The sequence below is a fragment of the Haliotis rufescens genome, unplaced genomic scaffold (assembly GCF_023055435.1).
Source record: "Haliotis rufescens isolate VD_foot unplaced genomic scaffold, xgHalRufe1.0.p SCAF_14, whole genome shotgun sequence".
NCBI classification, from domain to species: domain Eukaryota; kingdom Metazoa; phylum Mollusca; class Gastropoda; order Lepetellida; family Haliotidae; genus Haliotis; species Haliotis rufescens.
The window spans coordinates 26,230,778-26,243,716 of NW_025963824.1; the positions used below are offsets into that span (position 1 = coordinate 26,230,778).

Genomic DNA, 12,939 nt, shown 5'->3' on the forward strand with positions numbered 1-12,939 from the left:
TGGAGTTCGACATACCGTAATCGACATAATAGGCGCCCGGGGCGCTCTAAAAATTAGAGATAGGGGGCTCTTATTAGAATATTATTTTGGTGAATAATCGTGAATAAAGATCGTAAATTTCGTTGTTTATGCTGACAGCCTGAAATGTTTATAAACGACAGATATATTTTTCCAGAATTTAATTGCCCATAATTAAGGGTACACATAACACACGAGTATGTATTATACGCGAATAAATAAGTCTTGTGTACATTGATCAATCAGAAGGGGTGCTAATTGGGATTGTTCACTAGCCAATATATTAGCAAATATCGCCGTGGGCGCTTTTTAGAGCGGGGCGCATATTACGTCGAGACGGTATATGTGTTTATGGCGGGGCAGGATACGCAAACCCTTCAGCCAAGACCTGCATCACATTGTTTTGTCAATCCAAAGGTTGAACTCAAAGTAACTAATTCAAGGACTACCATATATCATGATTGTGCCACATTGGAAGACTATTTACTCATGAAAATACTTATAGTTATTATAAGGCCACTTACGTTGGCAACAAGTACTATTCTGGCAGATTTAACATCGGTTGCAAATTCAAATGCAACTTTACATTGAAAACATAATATTTGCATCTCCTATTTCAACCTCCAGTCTTGTAAATGCTATTCCAGTTTGTTGTCAATATGTTTCTGTATGCTCCACAGTGAATGAGTGAGTCGAGCGGGGGACACCAAAAATTGGCTTAACACATTATACCCATGTTACGAATCGGACCCGGGACTACAGCGTGCTGAGCGAACGCTTTAACCACTTGGCTACCCGACCGCCCCTGGTGTCCTTTGTTATCCATCGTGTGGTCATGGTCCGTTTTAAGAATAATATTATGTAAAAACAAAGAAATATTATTTCCCTTAGGCTTTATTTGGAATTTTTCATGAAAATAATTAACAGGGAAAGGGTCAGTAGGCAATTAAGATTGTAAAATGAGTACAAAATTCAACATATAAAAGGTTCATGGCAAAAATATAAAAAATATGACAAGTGAAGGGTTGCTCAGTCTTTTCTTCCCCAACTGGTTTGGTGGTTATATCTGTAACACTGCCTCTTCACGGTGATGGTACGTGGGTGGATTTCTATTCAATGTCAGCTGAAAATTGATACAAACAGAGATAAAATTACCAGTGGTAGTTATAATCATTGTTGCTTGTGATATGCAATCTCCAAAAATAAAACAATGTAAATTTGGATGGTCATAGCACACTCGCTCCTGTTGGGAGCTACCTGAAAGCATTTGTGTCTTTATTTTGTTTTGTTTAATATAATTGTTGTTTTAACTCCGCACTCCGCAATCTTTCAGCTGTACGACAGAAGTATGGAAATGATCGAATCTGGACCAGAGAAACCAATGACTGATAATTATTATGATTGATATATATTAGCTTGGACTTTCTTGAAACATTTTTGAAAATACCGAAAATAAGTTGGCATCAGGTGTTAGCAAATTAACTAGATCGCTCACTGTTGCTGTATGTTCTGAAAAACAACCATTTTGGGCTTCTCTTTTAATTATCTGTTTTGAAGACAAATATCTAACGAAAGTGTCGCCCAAGCTAACCCGCCGCGATATAACGGAAACACTATTCAAATCGCCGTTAAACTCACTCACTCACTCACTCACTCGCTCACTCCAACGTCATGCACATCGAACGACGTGTAATACTTACCAAACCGCGACCTTCGCCTGCACACACATGTGCGACATCCCCTTCGTCTTTGGGTGGCATACCCGAATAGACAGCGCCTTCTGCATTGGTTGCTGGACACTCTGGGACAGAGCCGTGGCTTGCAGGAACACGTGGGGCAACCATTCACTTCCTTCACGCCGTTAGGACACCTCAGTGGCCGAGAACAGCGTAGTTTGGGACAGGTGGGTGGTCCTTTAATTTCAACAAAAACGAGTGAGTGAGTTGGGTGCAACGCCGCTTTGAATAGGATTTCGGTTATATCAAGGTGAGCGTATCCTGCCCCATCGGTGGCACCTATCACAAACACATGCAAAGGCAAGAAATTGGTTAACCTTAAACCAAGGTAAATTACAACAGAAATCATTCTCGTCTTCCCCTGCTTCTTCATATTCCCTGCCAGAGCTGTTATAGTAAGTGAGTGAGTTGTATCTATTGCCGCTTTGAACATTAATCCAGTTATGGCACGGCACGATATTGGGTGGGTAGGTGGATGGGAAGGTGAGTGAGTGAGTGGTTGGATGGACGGATATGAGTGAGTGAGTGGATTTTGGTAGATGGGTATTGGTGAGTGAGTGAGTGATTGGATGGGTATGCGTGAGTGAGTGAGTGAGTGAAAGGGTAGGTGAGTGAGTGAGTGGGTGGTTGGATGGACGGATATGAGTGTGTGAGTGGGTTTTTGTAGATGGGTATGGGTGAGTGAGTGAGTGAGTGGCTATGGGTGACTTAGTGAGTGAGTTGCTGAGTGAGTGAGTGTGTGAGTGGGTTGCTGAGTGAGTGAGTGTGTGAGAGTGGCTATGGGTGACTTCGTGAGTAGGTTGCTGAGTGAGTGAGTGAGTGACTTAGTGAGTGGGTTGTTGAGTGAGTGAGTGTGTGAGTGGATGGGTATGAGTGAGTGAGTGAGTGGGTGTTTGGGTGTTCGGGTGAGTAAGTGGTGAGAATGGTATGGGTGACTGAGTGAGTGAGTGGGCGAGTGGTGAGTTAATGGATGAGTAGGTCTTGGTGACGTAATACATACCTGGATTGCACTGACAAGATGGACAACCATTGATCTTTTTGTAGCCGTTTTTGCACTCCCTTGAACACCGTAGCATAGGACACACGGGACCTACATTGTCGATGGATATACACAGAGTGAGTACAGTCGGGCATTCGAGATAAAAGGGCATCGTCAATGGATATTTAACGTGGATTTTGGTAAATGAAAGGTTAACCACACCTGATAGTGAGTGAGTGAGTGAGTGAAGATAGTTTTACGTCGCTGTTATCAATATTCAAACAATAGCACGGCGGTGGCCAACAGAAACTGGTTTAACGCATTATACCATGTGGGGCGTGACGAGCGAACACATACCCCAGACCCAAGTCTAATAGCATTTTTAACATTTAAAAACTAAACCATAGCTCGAGAAAAAGCTATATATTCAATAAATAAGTTTTATAAATTTCGAATTCTTATGTAAATTTATGTGGATACAATTATTGTCACAGTACGAAACCATCGACATATCAGTAATTCGAAATAATGACGTTCGACTTCCACCCTGCCTGTTGTTCGGCATTAAAGGGATACAAATGGTCGGTCTGGAGTCAGTATACTGTGTGCGAGTGGGGTATCCATGTTAAACTGCGGCATGCTATCCCACAGGGCTAACACTATAAAACCGGCATTAGTCCGGACTAGTACAAGCCGACACACACACATACACACACGTGCAGGCACGTCGCTATGTAAGTACAATCTTGATCGCGACTTTGAACCCCATTCACATCCCCTCACTTACATGCTACAGATACCGACGATGTCAGTGATAAGTGTCATTTTCTTTCTTAATCTGGCAAGTAGTTAAGTTTCGGCAGTGAGATATTTGTTATCGCTCAGGATCTTCCGAATGTTTAACTTACGAGGGTTGCAGGAACATGTTGGACAGCCATTAACTTTCTTGACACCATATTGACACTTGATTGGGTGAAGACATCCAATCTTTGAGCAAAGGACAGGGCCTGGAGAAGAAAGATATACTGCAGGACAATTTATCAAAATCTTGATCTTGATTCCGTGGTCTGGTGGATGGAGCGTCTGCCCGGAGAGTGGAAGGTCGGGGGTTCCAAAAGACGTTAAAATATGGTACTTGTTGTTACCCTTCCTGGCGCTCGGCATTAAGGTGCTAAACAGGGAATGGTCGACTCGGAGTCAGTTTACTCACGTAAAAACGACGTTAAACCCCATTCACATCCCCTCACCTATATGCTACAAATACCGAAGAAGTCAGCGATAAGTGTCATTTTCTTTTTTAATCTGGCAAGTAGCCAAATCCTAGGCGGTTACGTTTCGGCAGTGAGATATTTCTTATCGCTCAGGATCTTCCGAATGTTTAACTTACGAGGGTTGCAGGAACATGTTGGACAGCCATCAACTATCTTGACACCATATTGACACTTGATTGCAAGTGTGGGAGGACATGCACTCTTTGAGCAAAGGACAGGGCCTGGAGAAGAAAGATATACTGTAGTACAATGAAACACAATCTTGATCTTGATTCCGTAGACTAGTGGTAGGAGCGTCTGCCCGGAGAGCGGAAGGTCGGGGGTCGATCCCTGGCCGCCTCAAACCAAAAGACGTTAAATGATGGTCCTTATTGTTACCCTTCCTGGCGCTCGGCAGTAAGGGGCTAAACAGGGAATGGTCGACTCGGAGTCAGTATACTGTGTCTGAGTGGGGTATCTATGTTAAACATAGAGCAATTATCTTGAACGCGGCGTTAATCCCCACTTCACCTTATCTCATCATCTTGATTGGTGAAGCTGCAATTCGCTGTTCATTCCTTAGACATTTCAAAATTCGATGATCGGGGCTGTAAGTGGAATCAGCAACGTGGACCCCCTCTGGGACTGAGCGGGATGGGGGAGCAATCAAAGATCACTGGTAAGGTGCCTTGCTCAGCTGATGACTGAGTGAGTGGATGGGTATGAGTGAGTGAATGAGTTGGTTTGAGTGAATGAGTGGCTGAGTGAATGATTGAGTGCGTGAGTGAGTGGGCGAGTGGTGAGTGGTCGGGATGAATGAGTCTTGGCATGGGCGAGTGAGTGAGTGAGTGATTGAGTGAGTGACGTAATACATACCTGGATTGCACTGACAAGATGGACAACCATTGATCTTTTTGTAGCCGTTTTTGCACTCTCTTAAACACTGACGCCTCGGACACACGGGACCTAAATTGTCGATGGATATACGTCAGCAATAGATATTTAAAGTGGATTTTGGTAAATGAAAGGTTAACCACACCTAATAGTGAGGATAGTTTACGTCGCTTTTATCAATATTCCAACAATCAGTGGACAACAGAAATGGAGTCACGCACAGTGCCCATGTGAGGAATTGAACCGGGACTTTCGCCGCGACGAGCGAACACATACTCCTCTAGGCTACCCCAATCCCTGGTCTAATAACATTTGTAACATTTAAAAACTAAACTTCGAAACAAAGCTATAGATTCAAAAAATACATTTAATTAATTTCGAACTCGAATATAAATTCATATTGATACAAATATTGTCACAAACAGTACCATCGATACATCAGAATATCGACATATCAGTGATTATAAATAACGAGGTTCGACTTCTACCCTGCCTGTTGTTCTGCATGAAAGGGATAAAACTCGTCGTTTTGGAGTCTAGGTTTGTGTGGAGTATCCATGTTAAACTGCGGCATGCTATCCCACGGGGCTAACACTATAAAACCGGCATTAGTACGGACAAATACAAGCAGACACGCACGCACGCACGCACGCACGCACGCACGCACGCACGCACGCACGCACGCACGCACGCACGCATCGCTCGCATGCAGGCACGCACATACACCCGTCGCGATGTAAGTGCAATCATCTTGAACGCGACGTTAAACCCCATTAACCTCCCCTCATCTACAGGCTACAGATACCGAAGAAGTCAGCGATAAGTGTCATTTGCTTTTTAACCTGGCAAGTAACCAAAACCTAGGCGGTTAAGTTTCGGCAGTGAGATATTTCTTATCGCTCAGGATCTTCCGAATGTTTAACTTACGAGGGTTGCAGGAACATGTTGGACAGCCATCAACTATCTTGACACCATATTGACACTTGATTGCAAGTGTGGGAGGACATGCACTCTTTGAACAAAGGACAGGGCCTGGAGAAGAAAGATATACTGCAGTACAATGAAACACAATCTTGATCTTGATTCCGTGGTCTAGTGGATGGAGCGTCTGCCGGGAGAGCGGAAGGTCGGGGGTTCGATCCCTGGCCGCTTCATACCAAAAAACGTTGAATGATGGTCCTTGTCATTACCCTTCCTGACGCTCGGCATTAAGGGGCTAAATAAGAAATGGGCGGCTCGGAGTCAGTATACGGTGTCTGAGTTGGGTGTCTATGTAAAACATAGAGCAATAATATTAAACGCGACGTTAATCCCAACTTTACCTTGTCTCACCGTCTTGATAGGTGACGCTTAACATCCGGGGTTGGAGCATGGGCTAAATTACTGCAATTCGCTGTTCGGAGTTGCATCCCTTTTTTTAAAATCTGATGATCGGGGTTGGAAGTGGAATCAACAACGTGGACCCCCTCTGAGGCTGAGGGGGGAGGGGATGGGGGAGCAATCAAAGAACACCTACACTAGTAAGGCGCCGTGCCCAGTTGATCAACATTGGCCATCATATTGACTACAAGTATCAACTTTAAGGAGTGTTTGTAAAAGGCACACCTGCTCATTTCAGATTGTCAGAAAACAAACACTTACCAGGATTGCACTCGCACGTGGGGCAACCATTCACTTTCTTTAACCCATAAAGACATTTGACTGGGCGAGCACAGCGACGTAAGGGGCAGATGGGCGGTCCTGTAATAGTTGACAGGTGCATCATCAATAAAACGAAAAACAGTACAAGCGTCACACACAAATTATATTTCTCACCTGAAATGACATATTTTACAACTGACCCTTAAGTAATAACTTAACAGTATGAGGTGAGATGAGATATATTTTTACAGTGCGTTTATGATAGCGACGTGTGTGTGTGCATAAGTGAGGGTGTGGCTGGTGAAGTGGTGGTGTGTGTGTGACTGCTTCTATTAGTCCGGACTAATGACCACCATGTCGCTGTGTAATACGGACATCCAACTCAGACAGTATACCGACTCCTAGCCGACCAGTCCTTGTTCTAGCCCCTTAAATGCCGAGCGACAGGCAGGGAAACAGCTAGTACTATCTTTGGTATGACGTGGCCGGGGTTCGAACCACCGACATAGCGCTCTCAAGCAGCCGCTCTACCCTCTAGACTAACATTATCAGTGCGCGGGGCGCCTCAATACGGCGGCAATTGAAACATCCCAACAAGGCGAGTTTGAAAGTGAGACAACCGAAGTTTTTCATCACAAAGTGTTGATCGTTCTCGTTAGATATAATTTCTGAAGAAATCATGACTTTCTGTTGCATCTTTGTTGGTTTGTTGTTTAACGCTGCACTAAGCAATATTCCAGCTATATGACGGCGGTCTGTAAATAATCGAGTCTGGACCAGACAATCAAGTGTTTGAGCATAAGCATCGATCTACGCAATTTGGATACGATGACATGCATCAACCAAGTCAGCGAGCTTGACCATCCGATCCCGTTAGTCACCTATTACGGCAAGCATGGGTTGCTGAAGACCTATATACCCGGATCTTCACGGGTACTTTGGTGTCTGTCCGGACGAATACGAGTGTGTTATTTATTTTATTTATATTATTCCATCATTGTATATCGCATTTAGTAGATCTATGTTAACAGCAACACATATTGAAGAATGTGACGTACACACAAGGGTATGATAAAATGCAAATCCTGAAGAATTCTTCTGATTATTAATGAATGGAACAAAACCTTTTTCTATCATGACCTAAGGTAACCTTAGCAAGGTCACAGAATAAAACGAGGTCAACCTTGCACGACACACGTGTGACATACGGTTTTGGTATCTCACTACAAGTCTCTTCATCCCGTGGGAAACAGTTTCTCGTCACATATACGTATTTACGTTAGTTGGGGGAGCGTGGGTTGGGTGTGTGTGATTTTACAGTGATGGAAGCTTACCACAAGGTCGACATCGACATGTTGGACATCCTCTCTCATCAGGGATATTTCCACATTCACAGAAGATGGCGCACACGGGACCACATACTGGCCGGGGATGAGGCAGAGACACAGCAGGGACGTTAGCTGCGCCTAGAATGCAATGGATGAGTGAGTGAGTGAGATTGGTTTGACGCCACTTTGAACAGGAGGAAAGCCTGAAGTGATGCATGTCTTAGACGTTTACCACTTTGGTATTACCCATGAGCACGGGTAATGCACGCAACACTGAATGAGAGATTGAGTGAGTGATTGAGTGAGTGAGTGAGTGAGTGAGTGAGTGAGTGAGTGTAACCCACGAGCACGGGTAATGGACGCAACACTGATTGAGTGAGTGAGTGAGTGATTGAGTGATTGAGTGATTGAGTGAGTGAGTGAGTGAGTGAGTGATTGAGTGAGTGAGTGAGTGAGTGAGTGAGTGAGTGAGTGATTGGGTGAGTGAGTGATTGAGTGAGTGATTGAGTGAGTGAGTGAGTGAGTGAAACCCACGAGCACGGGTAATGGACGCAACACTGCAAAGCGAATTACGGTGCCTCGGTCGATTGGACCAAGTGTATAAAACGACACATGCTGATTTGATTCGTATTAAATGGATGCATAAGTCATTGAAATAAAACGACAACACATAACCAGTGTCTAAATGTAAACTGTAAACTGTAAACCTGACATGAATATCAAGCTGGTCATTAAATTATCGCATTGTACACATGCTCTTGCGGCACGAGATGCGTCCCTTGGTCACAAGAGAAAGCTATGATTGTGGGTTCGAATCCTGGCCAGCCACGATTATGTTTCTAGGTTTGTCAGCACCATATCCGTGCTTACGGGTTTCACCAAAGTGATAAGCGTCTGAAACCAGCATCACTTCGGGCTTTCCTCCCACATTAAGCTGACACGCCGTGATATAACTGGAATACTGATCAAAGCGGCGTTAAACCCAACTCACTCACCAACACCTATTTATATAAAGATGTGAACAAATCCAGTCAATAAGTGGGAATTCCTGGTTAGAATGTGTCCTCAGGAACGTATGCTTATTTTATTACTCGCCCGTTGAAGACACCAATGTTTGCTAACAAGAAGCTGGTATTACACATAGTGTTTTCACAAACAAATATTGAAAACTCGCAATATCGCTGGGCTTATTCAATGACATTGCACATGGAGATGATAGATTTCTGAGAGAAGCTAGTGCGCACTCGATGACCCCAGCAACCTTGTTGCTAGGCTAAAGTCACATGGCACTGTTTCGCTGGTGTAGAGGAAATTCAAAACTTACGTCACAGGGTATTGTGACGTGTTTGTAAACTTTGTGGTGCAGGCCAGGGCCCGTATCAAAGCGACAGAAGCGAAACGACAGTCAATGTTAAAGTATTAGAAGGTACGATCACCTTAACGAGACGATCGCTTTGTGGAACGGACCCCAGAATTACATGCGTAGGCCGGTGTGTGGTATTAAATAAATAAATAAATAAATAAATAAATAAATACGTGTCACCTATTAGCATGACTGAATTATGAGTCTGTAAACCTCAACGGGTTTATGCTGTTGATGTCTACCTATTTACCCTCGGCATTGAAATTTTAAAAAGCTATAAACGGCAAGTAATGAATAAAATCCTTAAGCTGACACGCCGTGATATAACTTGAATACTGTTAAAACCGGCGTTAAACCCAACTCACTCACTCTGACTACCTGATATGTAAATATGCACGTGAAAACCACATAAATCAAATGTTATTGCAGAAGTCTAACATTCATCTGTTTTTATTGACAACACCATTGACCCGACAAGGGAAAATCTGTGCGCTGAAAATTCTTCTATATCCTCTTTGTTGATATGTTACCGTTCCAGTTTATAATATACATTAATCTCTTATTGATAACCGTACGGAAAACACTGTCCATATCCCAATCCAATTCTTTTTACTATTTCGGAGAACCATTTACAGTATAGGTTTTTACTTCAAGCTTTGAAACACAGATGATTCTTGAAATGAAGAACCTGCAAAACTCGTGCCAAATTGTCTTAAAAGAGCTAAAAAGATATGGTCAGTGATTCATTCGTATGATTTCAGCGCTATTTTGCTCTTTACGCCCATATTTGAATCGAGAATTTTTATTCTGTGGCGTTGACGTTTTCTGTTAGAAACATGCACACGTAATGTATTAATAAAAAGATGCGGATATTATTCTCTTTCATGGACAATCGCCTGTGTGATTATCTCTGTCTTCATCAAACACCAAACTAGAGGTTTTACCCTATAATAGAAAGTGTTATCGATGCAACCTTTTATAAAAAACTCCGACACATGATATTTACCATATGAAAACACGATCGGCTAGTAATCTCTATATTCTGAATTATCGGAAATTGTATAAATGCAAAGGAAAAGATTTATATACATACCCTGGACTTTCTGCACCGCGAGGCAGAAGACAACCGCAGCTGGGATTATAATAGAAACTGTTAGTTTCATTATGGTGTTAGGCAAGGTTGTATTTCCCTAGCCTGTGTCTTGTTCTTTAGCTCTGCTTCAGCTCTGTATGCCCGTTATCTACTTCTGCTCTGTGGTAAATGTTAAGAAATAGGTACCCTCAATGACCTTTATATCATGTCCTACGTCCGTAAACTGAACACTGATTGGCTAGAACCTGGTCCGGAATGAGTCCTGAGCGCGTCAGGGATTTATTGATTGGTTTGTTATATGTACGTCACCAGTGACATCCGTGTTTACATCTGCGTACTATCCATCAAATTAAAGCAATGGCTTAACTACATCCGGGACACGCGTTGGTGCATAAGGCGTCATGTCTTTCTGGGCATTGTGATCTGAATGTCAATTGATTGATGGCGCTAAAGACACAGCAAAAACAAGAAATGTTTGTCTGCATTTTTTCATGCAAATACATATTTGGCGTGACGACCTTGTTATTGACAGGTACGACATGACATCAAGCACAGGCAGCATGTCAATAACTTGGCTTTACTTGCTCAAGATCATGATCAACAGTATTCCGCATTATCAAAACTGCTCGTTTGTATCTGTGATTAAAGAGTTTTGTCCAGATTTGTGACTATCGTAGATGAAACTGAACTATTGTCTCAATATTAATAGGGTAATGTTCCGTATTGGAAATATCATAAATATGACAAGATTTAACAAAGATAATAAAGTGATTAAGTTCTTATTGCAAATAAGTCTTCTTCTCCTCCTGATCATCCTCTTTTTCTTCTTCTTCTTCTTCTTCTTCTTCTTCTATGCTACCCCTTTTCTCATTAAGTGAGTGAGTGAGTGAGTTTGGTTTTACACCGCTTTTAGCAATAATCCAGCAATGTCACGGCGGGGGACACCAGAAATGGGCTTCACACACTGTACCCATGTCGGGAATCGAACCCGGGCCTTCGGTGTGACGAGTGTGACGAGTGTGACGCTTTAACCACTATGCCACATCCTTGCTCATTAAGTATTGTCTCAATATAATTAGGGTATTGCGCAGTGTAGGTTGGAATATATGATCAGATAATGTGATTCAGTTATAATTGTCATTATTTCTAACTCTTCTATGTTGGCACTTGGCTCTTTAGGTATTGTCTATAATTGGAATAATGCGCATTATCGGAAACGTTCATATATGATGCGATTTGACAAAGCTGATAATGTGATTATGCCATTATTGTAAAATATATTTTTTTATGGTATGCGATCCCTCTACTCTTTAAGTATTGTCTCCATATGATAAGGGAAATGAGCAGTATTTGTCTGTTGGTTTGTTGTTTTACGCCGCAGCAATATTCCAGCTGTATGACGGCGGTCTGTAAATAATCGAGGCTGGACCAGAAAATCGAGTGAATGACATCATGAGCATCGATCCAAGCAATTGGGATACGATGACATGCATCAACCAAGTCAGCGAGCCTGGCCACCAGATCCCGTTAGTCACCCGATCCCGACAAGCACAGTCGCCTTTTACGGCAAGCATGGGTTGCTGAGGACCTATTCTATCCCGGATCTTCACGGGTCTTGAATAAGCAGTACATATGTATATTGAAATATATGATAAGATTCGACTGAGCAGATAATGGGATTAAGTATTAAGTAATAACCGTTCTCATTCTTTGCCACTCATTTTCATTTTACTTTCTTATTTGTTGTTGTATTTATATTGTTTGTAAATATGTTTTGGGGAGGGTTTTTCTGAGTCGTGATACCTTGTGCACGATACTTTTCTCGAATTAAATATACTGACACACAATGAAAACGCAAGATAAACTTTTAACTCGAAGGATAAGACATTTTTAAGCAGTAAACAGTTACGTCACAGAGAATGATGACTATGAGGTGCAATGACATTTTTGCGTTGATTGTCTCAGTCCTAAATACACAGAACAACTAAAACTTCTGATGTACGTGTTCAAAATATTTTAGTAAATATGTAAACTAACTCAAGTTGGTTTTGAATACCAGTAACTTAAATTGAATCTGCAATGAAAATATTAAATTGGTCCGAGTCTAGAACTGAAATATTGATCGGGATATCATTGGAAATTAACAATAAGTATAGTATAACATAACGTAATTGCTGAGCATATTTGTTCGAGAAAGAGATTCCAAGGTGAGATACGTCAATAAAGAGCAACATCGCATGTCGTGATATATTTGGATTTACGTGCATACAAAACTCCTATGATGAATTCATTAAGAAGCATATGTAGAGTTGAGTTGTCACGACAAATCAGGCCACTGCCCCGGGTTACGTGGCTGTCAATCATATAGTGGAAAATCCGGTCTGATGTTAGCAATAGCATTGCCCTCCGACACCCAGATCCTCTTGGTGACAGCCCCTGGTGATGTCTGTAGCCATGGTAACCTACTTTACGTTCTCCGTATGTTTGACTTCCCCCAGGCGGCTAATTCTATGTACATATGTGAAGTTGTGCGGTAGGTTACTTAGTCGAAGAGAGGAGGAGTGGGTTGACTGAGCTTTATGGGATTGTCGACGCTCCTGAGGTACTTCCGGATATTCATTGTCTGATTTCTTTTTA

The 12,939-nt window shown here is 42.4% G+C and overlaps 1 protein-coding gene across 7 annotated transcripts; it reads right to left on the bottom strand.

Annotated features, from left to right (window-relative positions):
• Nucleotides 1-896: 896 nt before the first annotated feature.
• LOC124131299 (antistasin-like) lies at nucleotides 897-10,482 on the bottom strand. 7 transcript variants are annotated; one of them, XM_046494486.2, is made up of 10 exons: nucleotides 10,303-10,482; nucleotides 7,853-7,984; nucleotides 6,519-6,617; nucleotides 5,805-5,909; nucleotides 4,860-4,949; nucleotides 4,121-4,225; nucleotides 3,642-3,740; nucleotides 2,755-2,844; nucleotides 1,719-1,931; nucleotides 897-1,141 (listed from the first exon to the last, which is right to left on the bottom strand). In XM_046494486.2, exons 1-10 carry the CDS (start codon nucleotides 10,370-10,372, stop codon nucleotides 1,128-1,130), a joined length of 1,017 nt encoding a protein of 338 aa, XP_046350442.1. In that variant the 5' UTR covers nucleotides 10,373-10,482; the 3' UTR covers nucleotides 897-1,127. The 7 variants fall into 7 exon arrangements, with proteins under 7 accessions (XP_046350442.1, XP_046350446.1, XP_046350445.1 ...); XM_046494490.2 differs by lacking the exon at nucleotides 5,805-5,909; XM_046494489.2 differs by lacking the exon at nucleotides 3,642-3,740.
• Between the last annotated feature and the right edge of the window lie 2,457 nt (nucleotides 10,483-12,939).